Below are 14,046 nucleotides of genomic sequence, written 5' to 3'. Positions count from 1 at the left end.
TCTTATAACCAGGCAGCCTAATATTCCAGTATCAATTTCACTCAGCACTCAGGCCCTAATATTTCAAAAGAAAGATCTTTTTAATAGAGAAAGAAGACTCAAACGTCAGTTTCCAAATGGAGTATTCATAGGATTTAAAACTGAGAGGGATCTTAGAAAGTATTTAATCCAACTTCTTCATTTAACAGATGAGAAAAACTAAGGGAAGGGACTTGCAGAAGGGGCCAATCATCAACTGACTACTTCTAAAAGACTGTATGCCCCCCCACTAAGTATTTTCTGCTAGTCACTCAGAGACACCACTATTGTTTCTGGGTACCCAGGATGTCACAGATCTTCCCAGTTGAACACGTAGCCCTAAGAAAATTGCATCAGATCTGGGATTCCCTCATACTTCAGATAAACCAGGAGAAAGACCTTATCTTTAAGCCTTATGGCGCAAGAGAAAGAACTCTGGATATGTAGTAAGAGCTCAGGTTTAAAATATTCCTCATGAAAGGGAGGGTGACTGATAAAAAGGAGGGCAGATTGAGGGAGGCAGGAGTCAGAAGCAAAATGCTGGTGAGAAGGAATAGAAGAAAAGAAAAAAAGTACAAAGGGGAAAATAGGATGGAGGGAAATACACAGTTAGTAATAATAACTGTGAATGTGAATGGGGTGAACTCTCCCATAAAATGGAAGTGAATAGCAGAGTGAATTAAAAACCAAAATCCTACAATATGTTTACAAGAAACACATTTGAAGCAGAGAAATACACACAGAATAAATGTAAAAGGCTGGAGCAGAATATATTATGCTTCAGCTTAAGTCAAAAAAGCAGGGGTAGCAATCCTTATCTCAGACAAAGCAAAAGCAAAAATAGATCTAATTAAAAGAGATAAGGAAGAGAACTTCATCTTGCTAAAAGGTAGCATAGACAATGAAGTAATATCAATACTAAACATATATGCACCAACAGGTATAGCATCCAAATTCTTAGAGGAGAAGTTAAATGAGTTACAAGAGGAAATAGCAAAACTATACTATTGGGGGATCTTAACCTTCCCCTCTCAGAACTAGATACATCTAACCATAAAATAAATAAGAAGTTAAAGAGGTGAATAGAATTTTAGAAAAGTTAGATATGATAGACCTCTGGAGAAAACTGAATGGGGATAGAAAGGAATATACCTTTTTCTCAGCAGTACAAGGCACATACACAAAAATTGACCATGTATTAGGGCCCAAAAACCTCATAGTCAAATGTAGAAAGGCAGAAATAGTAAATGCATCCTTTTCAGATCATGATGCAATAAAAATGACATGTAATAAAGAGCCATGGAAAGATAGACTGAAAATTAATTGGAAACTAAATAATCTCATCCTGTCAAATGAGTGGGTTAAAATATTCCTCATGGTAATGGAGTAAGATTCTGGATTTCCACTTCCAACCCATATGTGCACTTGCTAATTGGCTCAAGCCTCCATCTAGTGTGTTCCTCCCACTATCATTATTGGTGATTTGTACTTCAATGTCATTTAATATGTTGATATTTTTTCAATATAATTGATAATTAACTACCATCAATTAAAAAGATTATTATATATATATATTTTTTTTTTGGTGAGGCAGTTGAGGTCAAGTGACTTGCCCAGGGTCACACAGCTAGTAAGTGTTAAGTGTCTGAGGCCGGATTTGAACTCAGGTACTCCTGACTCCAGGGCTGGTGCTCTATCCACTTCGCCACCTAGCTGCCCCAATTAAAAGGATTATTTACTGAAAAGATAGAGTAGAAGCAATATCTTAACTCCTTTCCCCCATGCAAGCTAGGCTAATTTTTCCTTAAATGGTATCAAGACATTCCTCCAGACTTGGTTGGGTCAGCGGACTAAGGACTCAAACTGTTGACATCACTTCCAAGTTGCCTGGTTGTGAAGTAGCATAAGGTCTCCAGGGGTGCTCAGAGGTTTTGTTACTAGATCGCAATGGATGATGAAGGCAGGGAGCTTCACTCAGCTGAATCAACTCAAGGGGTTCTAGATCCCTTCTTCATTGAATATCTTTCTCTTACTATGGCCAAATATATCTCCTTCTGTTAATTATTGAATGACTTACAATTAGGCAATAGTATTTATTAAGTGCCTACTTAAGTGCCACTGTCTTATTTTGTTCCAATATTGAACCTCAATTACCAGTGTTGAGTCAGACTCAGCTTAGAACAGAAGAGAAAAACCATAGTGTGAATTGGGGGCATATTCTCCCTTACTTTCACCCCTGGGGAGAGTAGATTCAAATGTAAAGAGAGCTGCTACAAATATCCTACCCACCACCAAATTTACTTCTAGGTGCAGCATAGCCAATGGAGTTACTCCCTTGTTTGTAGGAGACAGTATTTTGATTGTTGGGCTGATCCAGTGCTGTGTTGGATCAAGCAGGTCACGCTTCAGGGTTGATTCCTTCCAGATCATAAGCACTAAACCTCTAGTGGCTCTTCAAAGCCCACAAGATTGAAGGAATATTGGGTCTTCACATTCCATCTAAGATCAGGACAAAAGAAATACAACAGGGGCAGAAGAAACAACAAGCCATGGGTTCACAGGATACGTAAGGGCCCAAGGCCTCTCTCCAACCTAGAAGCTTAGAGTGTAACTTGCTTCGATCACTACCAGGAAAAAGAAAGATGAAGTTTCTCTGTCAGACCCTTTTGTATGTACTCAGCTCCAGCTCATCAGCCGGTTAAAAAGCATTTCTTTACCATGGAATAAGCAAACTAGAAACAGTCGCAGCATACCTGTACATGCTCTGAATAAGGCAGGACCCCTCCATCACAAATCATTACATGCTTCTTTTCCAGACCCCTCATGTAACTTAGCAACAGGCAGTGACCTCTGTGCATGCTCTGAGGACTGGACCCCTATTATAGTAGTAAAGAACTATAAATAAACTAGATAATCCACTGGGAAATGGCTAAACAAATTCTGTTAAATGAATGTAACAGAATATTACTGCACTATAAGATGAATGAAAAACCACTTATTAAGTGCTTGCTATTGTGCCAAGCACTATACTAGGTGTTGGGTGTACAAATAGAAAATCTGGGACATTTTATGCTCACAAGGAGCTCCTACTCTAATAAAGGGGAATAACACATAAAGTTGATTAATAATATGGATACACACATGTGTATATATATATATGTATGTATATATATATATTTTTTAATTTCATTTCTATCTTGTATTCCCAGTGCCTAGTGTATGGCCTGGTACATACACAGAAGGTGCTTAATAACTGCTTGATTGATTGCAGGGATAGGCTTTTCATAGGATTGCAGAGAAAGGCTTTTGAAGGATGTGGTTTGGAACAAGGCCTTAAGGATGAGAAGGATATTAACAAATAGAGATGGAGAAGTAGAAGGCATTTGAAGCATAAGAAACAACTTGTGTAGATTGTGGGAAGATGGTGATGTGCTGTGACTCTAACCAGATCTCTCCCAAACATATACTTGGGGTTTAGCATAGATGCATCACGCCTAAAAGACAGAATCACCACTAGGCTCACCCACCCAACACAGAAATCCATAAGGGGATGCCTAGAGTCCTTCAGAGATTTATGTCATGCTGCTATCTAGTTTTTCTTTTTCTTTTTTTCTGGCAGTCTATATTTTATTGCCATCTAGTTTTTCCTAGTAGCTTTGTCAAATTGTGACAACTGACTACTTAATTCAATAGTCAATGGATAGCCACAGAAGGATTTTGAGCAGAGGAGTAACATAATCAGATCTGTATGACAATTGTGTGTGAAGGATGGGGGAGACGGGAAGAAAGACAGACAGACAGGCTAGTTAGGAAGCTCTTCCAATAGCCCAAAGAAAGGTTGGGCTTAAACTAGGGGAGCCATTTTGTGATTAGATAGAGGGGAAAGGGTGCAAGAGACATTGCAAAGGTAGAATTGACAGGTCTTGGAAATTGATTGGATAGGCAAGATGAAAGAGAGCAAAGATGACTCAGGTTCAGACTATTGGAAGGGAAGTATCATTAACTTAAATAGGGTGGTTTAGGAGAGAAGTTTTGGGAGTAAGATGATAGTTTTGAGAAGTAGAATGGCAAAGTGGTGAAGAAGTTGGGTTCAAACACAAGGAAGCTTGGGATCAAGTTTTGCTTTTGACACATAATATTTGTGGAATTATCAATATGTCACCTAAGTTCTCAAGTGCTACAGGCAAGTTGGTAACACTAGAAGTTACAAAAGAGTTGCTGTCTGCAGCCATGGACAGTTTGTAGTATGGAATCTCTAGACCCTGTGGTCTTCTTAAATTTTTTCCACTTGTGACTGTAAAAATAATTAATTATTAGCTAGCTAATCTAATCTGGAAAAATATAGAATTGTGTGTTATATGAAAAATTATAAGTTTAGAAAAATTATAATTGGGCCATAAGTCCCATCTGGGTCGCCATTCAAATGTGGAAATATTTTGACTTACTAGCCTAATTTGGGGGGGCCTAATCTGACTGGGGTACTTAATCTGGGACTATTGACTTTTTGGTTATCTGACTGCTATAGTACGGGCCATTTATAAAGTTCCTCCACACTGCTCCCAAATTGATAAGCAAAAGATTAAGAAGCCTCTTAACTAGATAATCAAAGCAGAGTTTATTTATGAGATACAATTTAAAATTAAGAATACAGTTCCACCTGCTGCACCTGGAACTTTTTTAATACAATAAGGACCATTGCTGCCTCTTGTCTTAGGATATGTTCCACTTTCACTGTTCAGTTCCTTTCTTCTAACCCCAGGTTCCTTTCACTTCTAACTTTCCTCTCCGTACTGCCACCACTGAACCCCTGTGTTTCTCTCTCCCCGACCTCTCCTTCTGTTCTCCTAGTGCTCCAGTGTCCTTCTGTTCTCTTAGTCTTTGCTTTCTCCAACCTGTACCCTGTGCTGACCACTTCTGTGCTCTCCGCTGTCTCCTGTTCTGTCTGCCTGACCAGGGTCACACAGCTAGTAAGTGTCTGAGACTGGATTTGAACTCAGGAAGATAAATCTCTTCCTGATTCCAAGCCAATGTTCTATCCACCACACCACCTAGCTGCAACTATATTTATTCATAGCCAATTCAAATGGTTCCTCTTTACCATGTATCCAGCAGACCTTGTGCTTCAAGGCCTAGTGTCCAGAGTCTACATGAGAATCCCACTAGTCAAGCACTCTGCATAGGGCTACCAAGGACTAGGCTTATTGGCTAGTCCTCTTTACACAACTATGGCTCAAGCCCTAACTACTGCAATTCTCTCCCAACAGAGAAGCAACCAGGAATCAAATCTAACTGGGATAGATTAATAAAGTAAAAAAGGGGAAAATATCACTCTTATACAAAGAGGTACAATTTCTCACTGAACTGACTCCACACACAAACTATAAGAAACTGAACACTCCCTAGTGAACTCCTATTCCTAGGACAACATCCCTATTGAAAATATTTCTTTACAACTCATGTCTCAGCCACTAGCTTCAGTGCTGTTGCCCCTTTCCCTCTCCACAGCTGCCACTTTTCAGTCTATGAAACTGATATTGGCCACTTCTGGATTTAGCTGCTGCTGCCATCTGCTGGAGATGGGGTGAAGAGAGGGGGCAAAAGGGAGGAAGGGCAAGAATGCATTCTTCTTCAACAGAAATGTCACCACAGAAATATTCATTCTTTTCGTGTAGCCAAAAACTTGGGGCCAATTGATACGTTTTCCGTGTTAGGCCTGTAGCCAAGTTGTGTATACAAAAGGGCTTCTTTGGTGGCTTTCAACCCCGCCCCCTCTTTCTTTCCCAACCCTACTCACTTTCCAGGCAGTTAGGTAGCACAATAGATAAGAACACTGGGGCTGAAATCAAGAAAACCTGAGTTCAAATGCTACCGTACTAGTTATATGACCCTTGGCAAGTCACTTAACCATAAATAATTGGGAAAAAAATACAGGATGACTTGGGGAGAGAGAGGCTTGTTGGGGCCATCAAAGGGGCCTGAGGCAACTTCTGTTTGGCAATTTTTATGAAATGAGGCTAACGCTGTTTCCTTTTTATTTCGGATTCAGGGTTAGGATGATACAGAGCACTTGTTGTCATAGTTATAATATGAAACATGGATAGTTTCTCGACTTCTATACACATGGTTCCTTTCATCTGACTGTGGAAACATCTAGCAGGGAAGGGTATGGTGACTTGCAGTCTTTAGATATTAAATATATTTCTACTAGGCCTATACTCCCAAGCAAATCAAAGAAAGAGGAATTTCTATCCTTGACTTGGTACTTGTGAAAAAAAGTGGCCAAAAAAGAGACATATAGAAAAGGATTTCTATATACAAAAAATATTTAAAGCAGCTCTTTTCATGATAGTTAAAAATGGGAAACTATGGACCTATCTATGGATACTTTCAGAGAAAACTGTGAAGACTTTTATGAAATAATGCAGAGTGAAGTGAGCAGAACTCAGACATTCTATACAATGGTAACATTATAAAGAAAAAATTTGGAAAGATTTTAGAACTTTGATCAACACAATGATAAAATAGGAACCTAAAAAAAAATGAGGCATGATGTTCACCTTTGTTATTTTAAAGTATTGTTTTCTTTGATGTTTGTGCTTTATAATTGCAAATTTCAAATATACCCTGATTTTTGCAAGAGATTGAAACATTTCTACATATTCAACTCCTGGGCTGGAGAACACTGCCAGACAGAAGTCTGACTCTAGAAATAGTCGATCACAAAGTTTACTACTTTGATGACAAAAAAGAAAAAAATATCCTTGACTTGGTACTTGTGAAAAAAAGTGGCCAAAAAAGAGACATTTCATTTTATGTGGCATGTTGAAGGGAGAAAGGAAAGGTTAGAAGGGTGTGGCCAACTTCTAAATGCTTGCTCCTTGGCATCTCTCCATCCCACCATTTCTTCTAGACTATGATGGACTATGGCTTTCCAACAATGAACCGTGGGATGCTTGCTACTAGTCAAGTGCAGCTAGCTGCTTTCTTACTATCTCCTTATTGATCCTGAATAGTGTCATTTTTTGGTTTTGTTTTGTTCTAGTATTTCCAAAGTTAGAAACAAGTTGTTCATTTCCTCTGTTGTCTGTTAATCCTCTTAACCATCCCAAGGAAAGACCTCTCCTTTCACAGATCCTCTTTCTCCCTCCTTATCCAATTCTGTTGATGGAAGAAATCACTGTAGTTTTTCATTGGATTTCTTATTAGTTGGTCTGATGAGAACTTCAGGATTTCTGAACTGTTTCAAATGGCCTCTGGACACCTCCCCTTAACACAGAAACACTGAAACCTTCCTTACCCCATTCTCCAGTTACTAGGAGTGCCTTTTCCCCAGCCTCTACCCGTATTACCAGGTACGTGTTTGGTATATTTATGTCTCCTGATAGAAAGCTTCTCAAGGGCAGACTCTGTGTGTTTGTGTGTGTGTGTGTGTGTGTGTGTGTCTTTCTGTCTAACACAATGCCTGGCACATACTATATGCTGATTAAGGATTATGGACCCCTTCCCTTTACCTTTTTCCATTTTCCTTTCCTTGTGGCTTTTAAAAATTATTTAATGGGCATCGTCTCAGACAAACTGTGACCTGGGAAAGACCTTAGCTCAAAAGGCCAAGGTCTCTCACTGCATCCTGGGCCATCAACAGTCTCAACCTATATCTTGCCATTGGACTCTAAGGAGTGAGGCTGATGACTTCCTCCGGCTTTGCCTCTCTTAAATCCAATTCACTTGCAAGTCAAGAAATCACCCTCTTGGTATTATAGGTCTTCTTTGAGAACCAATGAACAATCTGTTGTGGAGAAAATAGGGTAGGGGTTTGGGGTCCTTAGGAATTTCTCTTTAAAGAATTACATCCTCTTGCACACAAAAGCAATTAGAAGAAGATAAGGGTTTATTTAGGGGCAGGGGAAGGGAAACCAACAGAGAAATCCTTGGACTTCTCATGGGGAGAAAGGCATGGCACAGAGCATGGCTCTGAAATACCAATCTCCTCAAGCAGGAGACAGGCAGATACTTTTATAGAAGTCCAATGGTGGTTCGATGAGGTGATCATCTGTCAAAAGTTTCCCTATTGAGGGAGGACCACCCCCCTCTGGTGGTTCTCTGGGGGTGTTGGGTGAGGGGTGGCTTCGGATCTCTCAAGCCATCTTTCTCTCCTCCCACCACAAAGGCAGCAGCCACACCTAATCTTATCTCTCCAGGGGTGAAGGAGACTGGAATGAAGGGTGGGGGTCCTGGAGCTAGCTCAGTTCGATCTGGTTCTACTTATCTCTTTAGGTGTGTCTGCCCTTTGGTTTAGTTTCTCAAGAAGATTCCTTGATGTACCCCCAGAGAACTTCTGGGGTGCTCTGGGCCTATAACATTTGGGTGCCAAAATGATATGGGGGGAAAGCACGTGAGTCCTTAGGATTCCTCTGTAAAGAATTACACTCTCGTGCAAGTCCTAGTTAGGAATAAAAGAACAGGTTTATTGGGGTACAAGAGAAACTGGCCAGGAGGAAGGTTTAAAACACTTTCCTCCACGACTAGCCTGGGGAGTGCCCTTTTATAGGGCTAAGATGGTGTGGATAAAATGTCCCTTATAGGGTGATAGGTTGGGGTAGTTTGATGATGGGTCGTGGGCAATCTGGTGATGGGCATTAACTCCATCCTGGTGGGACACAAGCAGTCTGCTGGTGGTCCATTTCTTTGTCCCCTCCTGGTGCAGCCACACCTAACAGGATTACCTCATCGAGGTGGTGAGGAGGACTGGAATGCAGGGTGGTAGTCCTTGGGCTAGCTCAGTTTGATCCCGGGCTGCTTATTTCTTTTGGGTGTGTCTGTCCTTTGGTTGAGCTCAAGGAGAAGGTTCCTTGATCTCAAGGGAAAACTCCTGGGGTTTCAAGGAAAGAGTTCCTTGACCTCCCCGGACAACTTTTGGGGTAACCGGGGCCCATAATACTCCCATAACAAATCTTTGTGGCTTAAAACCATAAAATTGAAGATGAACAACCAGGAAGATCATAGCTCTGCGTATAATGCAAATAACACATTTTACAAACTTTTAAGTGCAATATGAACATCAGTTAACAGAGCTGTAACTGGCAACTTTAGCACTTGAGGCAACTGGGGAAACAAGGGGGACCCAGGGCTGCTGACAGGGGTGAAGGGATTGAGCAGGCTGAGGACTTGGCAGGCAGTCACTTAGCATTTATAAAGCACCTACTGTGTATCAGGTAGAAATTGTGCTGGGCATTGCGGGTAGAGTAACAAACGAGTCTTTGCCCTCAAGGATCTTTCCAGAAGAAGGGAAGGAAAGGTCCTTGAGAGCGAGGACTGGTTTGTTGCACTTTATGATTTGCAAAATACTTTAGCTTATTTGAGCCTCACAACCACCCAGAGAGGTACTACAGGTATTATTCGGCATTTTACTGAGGACCCTGAGGATGAGAGATTAAGTAACTGACTTGCCCAAGGTCACAGAATAAGGATCAGAGTGGGATTACATCAGGTGTTCCTTATTTCAAATCCTGAACTCTAGACATTTTAGACTGCCAGCCATCTGGCTGCTAAACTCAATTCTGAGTTGCATAAAGAAAAATGCTGTTAACACAGTCTCAATTTTGTCATCCTGGTGCAAGCCCCACTTGCCCCCATGCTAGTTATAGATGCTACAATGAATATTTAAGATTCTTTTTTTTTTTTAATCAGAAATTATTTTTTCCTCCAATGGAGAAAACCTTCTTTTCCATTATGTTTAAACTGCATACAAAATGCTTTGTATGCTAAATAAGCCTGAAGCTCCACTAACACTCTTAAAAACAGTTCTCTCCTTATGGGAACAATGTCCTAAACCCCACCCTTGCCTGACAAAGACCTTGGGTTTTTTCCTCTGATAGGCTGTGAAGCTGTCCCTGGGATCCAATTGGCCCAGCCGGCTAAGGCTTAACCTACATCTCCCTCAGAGCAGCTGCCTAGCAGCCTCAGGTCATATTAAAGTAGCTTCTGATCACCTAAGGCCCACCCACAAGGAGATGAGGCCCTTCACAGTAGGTAGGGAAATCACCACACCCTGCCTGGCTGATGAGGCAGGGCAAGGCAGGCTCTGCCTAACCAAGCAAAGTGCTGGAGTATCCATCCCTTCAATGCGATGCCTAAGTAAACCTTCTGTCAACTACTGGACGACCTGCATGTCTCATTTTGTTGCAACATCAAACCTGAACAGGGTCCCAGCCTTACACTGACAAAGACAGATCTCTTATATAGGGACTGTGGTCCTTTTCAGAGTATACTTAATCTACCCATTTTCCCAATTCTCCAAAGATTCAGATATAACCAACCCATTTTTATTTAATAAAACCTATTTTTTAAAAAATGTTAAGGGGCTGGGGTTAGAATACAGGAACTATCTCCAGATTCCACTTCGACTCCTAGCACTGCCTGGTGCAGGATGGCCACTTTTCTTCCTGCCCACTGGTTTCTCAGCCTTGTGAGTACTGGTAGAGCGACGGGAGGAGGCCTGAGAAGGAAGCTGTAAATTGAAGGAGAAAGGCAAATGTCAGCTTTAGGTATTTTACACACCCTTGATCTCGCAATCCCCACTAAAAGTCAAGGGGGATGTGGGGGAGCTGTGGTCAAACCGAAAAGGCCCAGGTGTCCATGTGCAGCAGCCAAGCCCTAAGGTGGAGCTGGGATGACTGGGGTCAGCAGGCGCCCTCTCAAGGTCTTTAGCCCCTACTCTTCTCTCACCTCTTTCCGGAGAACCTCGCCCAAGCGTGTGTCTATATTCCTTCTGGGGATGCCATCCCCTCGCCCTTCAACTCTGTCACACAAATTGAGAAGTAATGCAGAAGAACATTAGACACTGCCCCAGCCGAGGGAGGGATACCCACCAGCAGCTCAGAACAGAGTTAGTAGTAACATCTTGTTATCCCAAGAGGTAAGGTAAGAAAGAACAAAAAGGAATGACTGTGGGAGGGAGAGGATAAAGGAGTAAAGAAACGATGGGAACTGAGCAGTCAGGATGGCACAGCCTTTTAGTGGGAGGAGCTACGGAGCAGGGGAGAATGCAGAGAAAGGAGGGAAGAGGGAGAAAGGGTAGAGAGCAAGAAGAAATGTAAGAAGGGCAGTGGGGAAAGCCTACAGGCCCGCCTCCTTGCTTTGCCAACCTTAACAGACCAAACCAAACCACTCAAGAGGTGAGATGGCAAAGCCCCTGTTTCTTGTTCCTCCCTGGTACCCCTCCTTCCCCTCTCCAGTCCTTTTACCCACTATGCTCCGACCCCCTTAAGTACAGTAAAAGATCCTCAGTAGATGGGCCTCCATTGCCTCGGGCCTGGTATTGTCGAAGCAGCCGGGACAGCTCTGCCAGTTGCCGGGGGGATATTGGTCTCCCTTCTCCACCTTAGGAAAACATGATCATTATTGCAGCAATAATGTCCTTGTCCTTCCTCCCCTTAATCCCCAAGCTTTCTCACTGCCCTCACTCATCACATCTCTCTGAAGAAGGTCTCTACCTCCCAATTTCAATTTCCCCACATTCAACCCTGCCTCTTCTTCCCCCTGCACTCCTCACCTCTCTCGGGGGAGCAACCTTCATGGCTGCAGCTTTGTGGAGGAGTTGGAAGGGTCTCAGGTACCCGGAAAAGACAGGATGCCTTGGCCAGTGATACTTTAGTTTTGTGGACAGGAGGTGGGGGCCGTGGTAGTGGAGGGGCTTCCTCCCAAGGGGAGACTGTTAGGAGACCTGGACAAGGGTTAAAACGTTCCTGATTAGAAAAGGGAAATCCATCAGTTTCCATTCTCCAATAGGAAATTATGACTTTGTTCAGCATCTCATTGTTTACCTTAGATCCCCTTCCCAGGCTCTATTGAGTTCTTCTTAGTGCTGGACTTACCAGGTTTAGGGGGCAGCAGATCAATGGTGGAACTCACAGAGCTCTGAGGCACTGGTTCCAAGAACTGTGGAGAGAAAGTGGCAGAGAATCCTAGAAGAGATTTGGGGTTGGGCTTTTTGGTCCCTGTGAGGAGTGTGGTCTGGGGAAGGGAAAGGAAATATCAAATGGCGCTGAGTACCAAGAGCCTGGGAGCATCCCTAAGAAGTACCAGCAAAGAGAAGGAGAAACAGGGGACCTGTAAAGAGAGCAGGGATAACTGAATCCCTGGGGAAGAGCTCTGATATAATCTGGGGAGTCCCATACCTGGTGCAGATAGTGCTTCAGCTTTTCCAACTGTGGAGGGGGCAAGCCTTGCTCCAGGGGCCCTTCTCCTCTGGCTCCAAGAGCCTCAGGGAATGGCCGTTCAGCTCGGTGCTCAGGAGGAAAGCCCCCAGCTGCTGAGGGGAAAAAATGAGTTGGTGGCAGGGGCCATAAATGCCATCCACCTAGAAGAATGGGCACACCACATACCATAGTCAAAATCAAAACTAAAGGCAGAACAGCCACATGGCAGGAGGTTTGAAAGAGTTTGAAAAAGAAGGCTGAGTCTTATAATGCAGGATACGGGGCCTATTAGAGAACAAATAGATACAAGATGAAAGAATCTAGAGATAGAAGTGAGGGTAAGGAGAGAGGACAGGAAGGGAAGTTTAGATGAGGGTATGCAAGGAGACTAGCCCAGGCCTAGAAAAACAAATATTCAAATTCTAGGGGGAAAGAACTGGGGTTAAGGAAAAGGCACTAGAGAATTAACACAGAAGGAACCCCAGTGATGGTCACTGCTAGTTACCTGAGGGTGGAGTAAGATCAGGTTTAGGTTCCAAAGGCTGAAAGCTATGCTGGCTCTGGAAATTAGGGCCCAGCAGAAGGCTGAGATCAGGGGAGGGGGTACAAGGGTGGGTAAGGTCTCCAGGCAGCTCCTCCCTTGGCTCCCGGTTCTGTTGCAATACCGGCTTCAGAGCCACTGCTGCAGGGGGCATACTCCAAGCCCTCCTCTCCTCTTTCTCTGGTTCTCTGGGTCCAGAAACCAAGGAGCTGGGAGTACCAGGGGGAGGGACCTGTGAAGAAATGGGGGGAAGGGGAAAGAGAAGAGATCAGAGCCAAGTGAAGAGTAGGCTAGAGAAGAATCAATGAATAAAATAGCCTTTGTGAAAGTGGTCCATACTTTCTACAGGGTAGAAACGTATACTATCTTAAAACAGAAGATAGTGGAGGCAGCTAGGTGGTGCAGTGGATAAAGCACCAGTCCTGGATTCAGGAGGACCTGAGTTCAAATCTGGCCTCAGACACTTGACACTTACTAGCTGTGTGATCCTGGCCAAGTCACTTAACCCTCATTGTCCCCCCCCCAAATAATTATAAAACAGAAGATAGCAATTTCTTAGACTTTTGTGCAACCAACAATTGTCCCAAACTTGAAGGGAAAGGGGAAAAAAGAAAGGAATAACATACCAAGTGGGATAATAACAAGTGGAATAATTCCCCATGAGATAAGTGGTCAAAGGATAGAGTTTTATTTTCTTCTTTAATTTTTTTAACTTATTTTTTAAATTTTAAGTTCCAAATTCCTTCCATTCCCTCCTCAGTGAGAAGGCAAGCAATTTTATATAGGTTATAAATGTGCAATCATGCAAAATATATTTCCACATTAGTCATGTTGTGAAAGAAAACACAGACCAAAAACAAAAAACAAAACAAAACAAAAAAACCCAAGAAAAATAAAGGAAGTCAAGAAAAAGTATGCTTCCATCTGCATTCGGACACCATCAGTTCTTTCTCTGGAGATGGCAGTTTTCATCATAAGTCCAAAGGACAGAGTTTTCAAAAGATGAACTGCAAACTATAAATGACTATTTGAAAATATGCTCCATGCACATTAAAAATAATTAAGGTTCCATCTCATGCCCTGTAAAAGGGCAAAGATGACAAAAAGGGAATAGTCAGTGCTCAGGAGCTGTGGGAAGAGGTGTGTACTGATGCGCTGTTGTTGGGGCTGGAAATTGATACAACTGTTTTGGATACTATTTAGAATTATGTAAGAAAACTAACTGAAGTGTTTATACTCTGACCAAAAATATTTCATTATTAACATCTATTCCAAGGAAGGCAAGGACAG

The 14,046-nt window shown here is 42.5% G+C and overlaps 1 protein-coding gene across 11 annotated transcripts in view; it reads right to left on the bottom strand.

Moving 5' to 3' along the window:
* Positions 1–9,056: 9,056 nt before the first annotated feature.
* The window catches only part of CNTROB (centrobin, centriole duplication and spindle assembly protein), a 41,404-nt gene continuing 36,414 nt past the window's right edge, over positions 9,057–14,046 (bottom strand). For 4 of the 11 annotated variants that reach the window (XM_043963375.1, XM_043963377.1, XM_043963376.1 and 1 more), the window contains 7 exons: positions 12,721–12,988; positions 12,195–12,376; positions 11,892–11,955; positions 11,570–11,740; positions 11,262–11,397; positions 10,744–10,816; positions 9,059–10,525 (listed from right to left, as the gene is read on the bottom strand). In XM_043963375.1, coding sequence (XP_043819310.1) covers positions 10,400–10,525; positions 10,744–10,816; positions 11,262–11,397; positions 11,570–11,740; positions 11,892–11,955; positions 12,195–12,376; positions 12,721–12,988 — 1,020 coding nt within the window. In that variant the 3' untranslated portion in view covers positions 9,059–10,399. Of the gene's footprint in view, positions 10,526–10,743; positions 10,817–11,261; positions 11,398–11,569; positions 11,741–11,891; positions 11,956–12,194; positions 12,377–12,720; positions 12,989–14,046 lie in introns of all 11 variants that reach the window. The other 7 variants (XM_043963384.1, XM_043963380.1, XM_043963382.1 and 4 more) reach the window with 7 other exon arrangements.

This window comes from Dromiciops gliroides, chromosome 4 (genome assembly GCF_019393635.1).
Source record: "Dromiciops gliroides isolate mDroGli1 chromosome 4, mDroGli1.pri, whole genome shotgun sequence".
Classification (NCBI taxonomy): Eukaryota; Metazoa; Chordata; class Mammalia; order Microbiotheria; family Microbiotheriidae; genus Dromiciops; species Dromiciops gliroides.
Note: the sequence above shows the minus strand (reverse complement) of the source record. Positions and strands in the feature narration are given on the sequence as shown.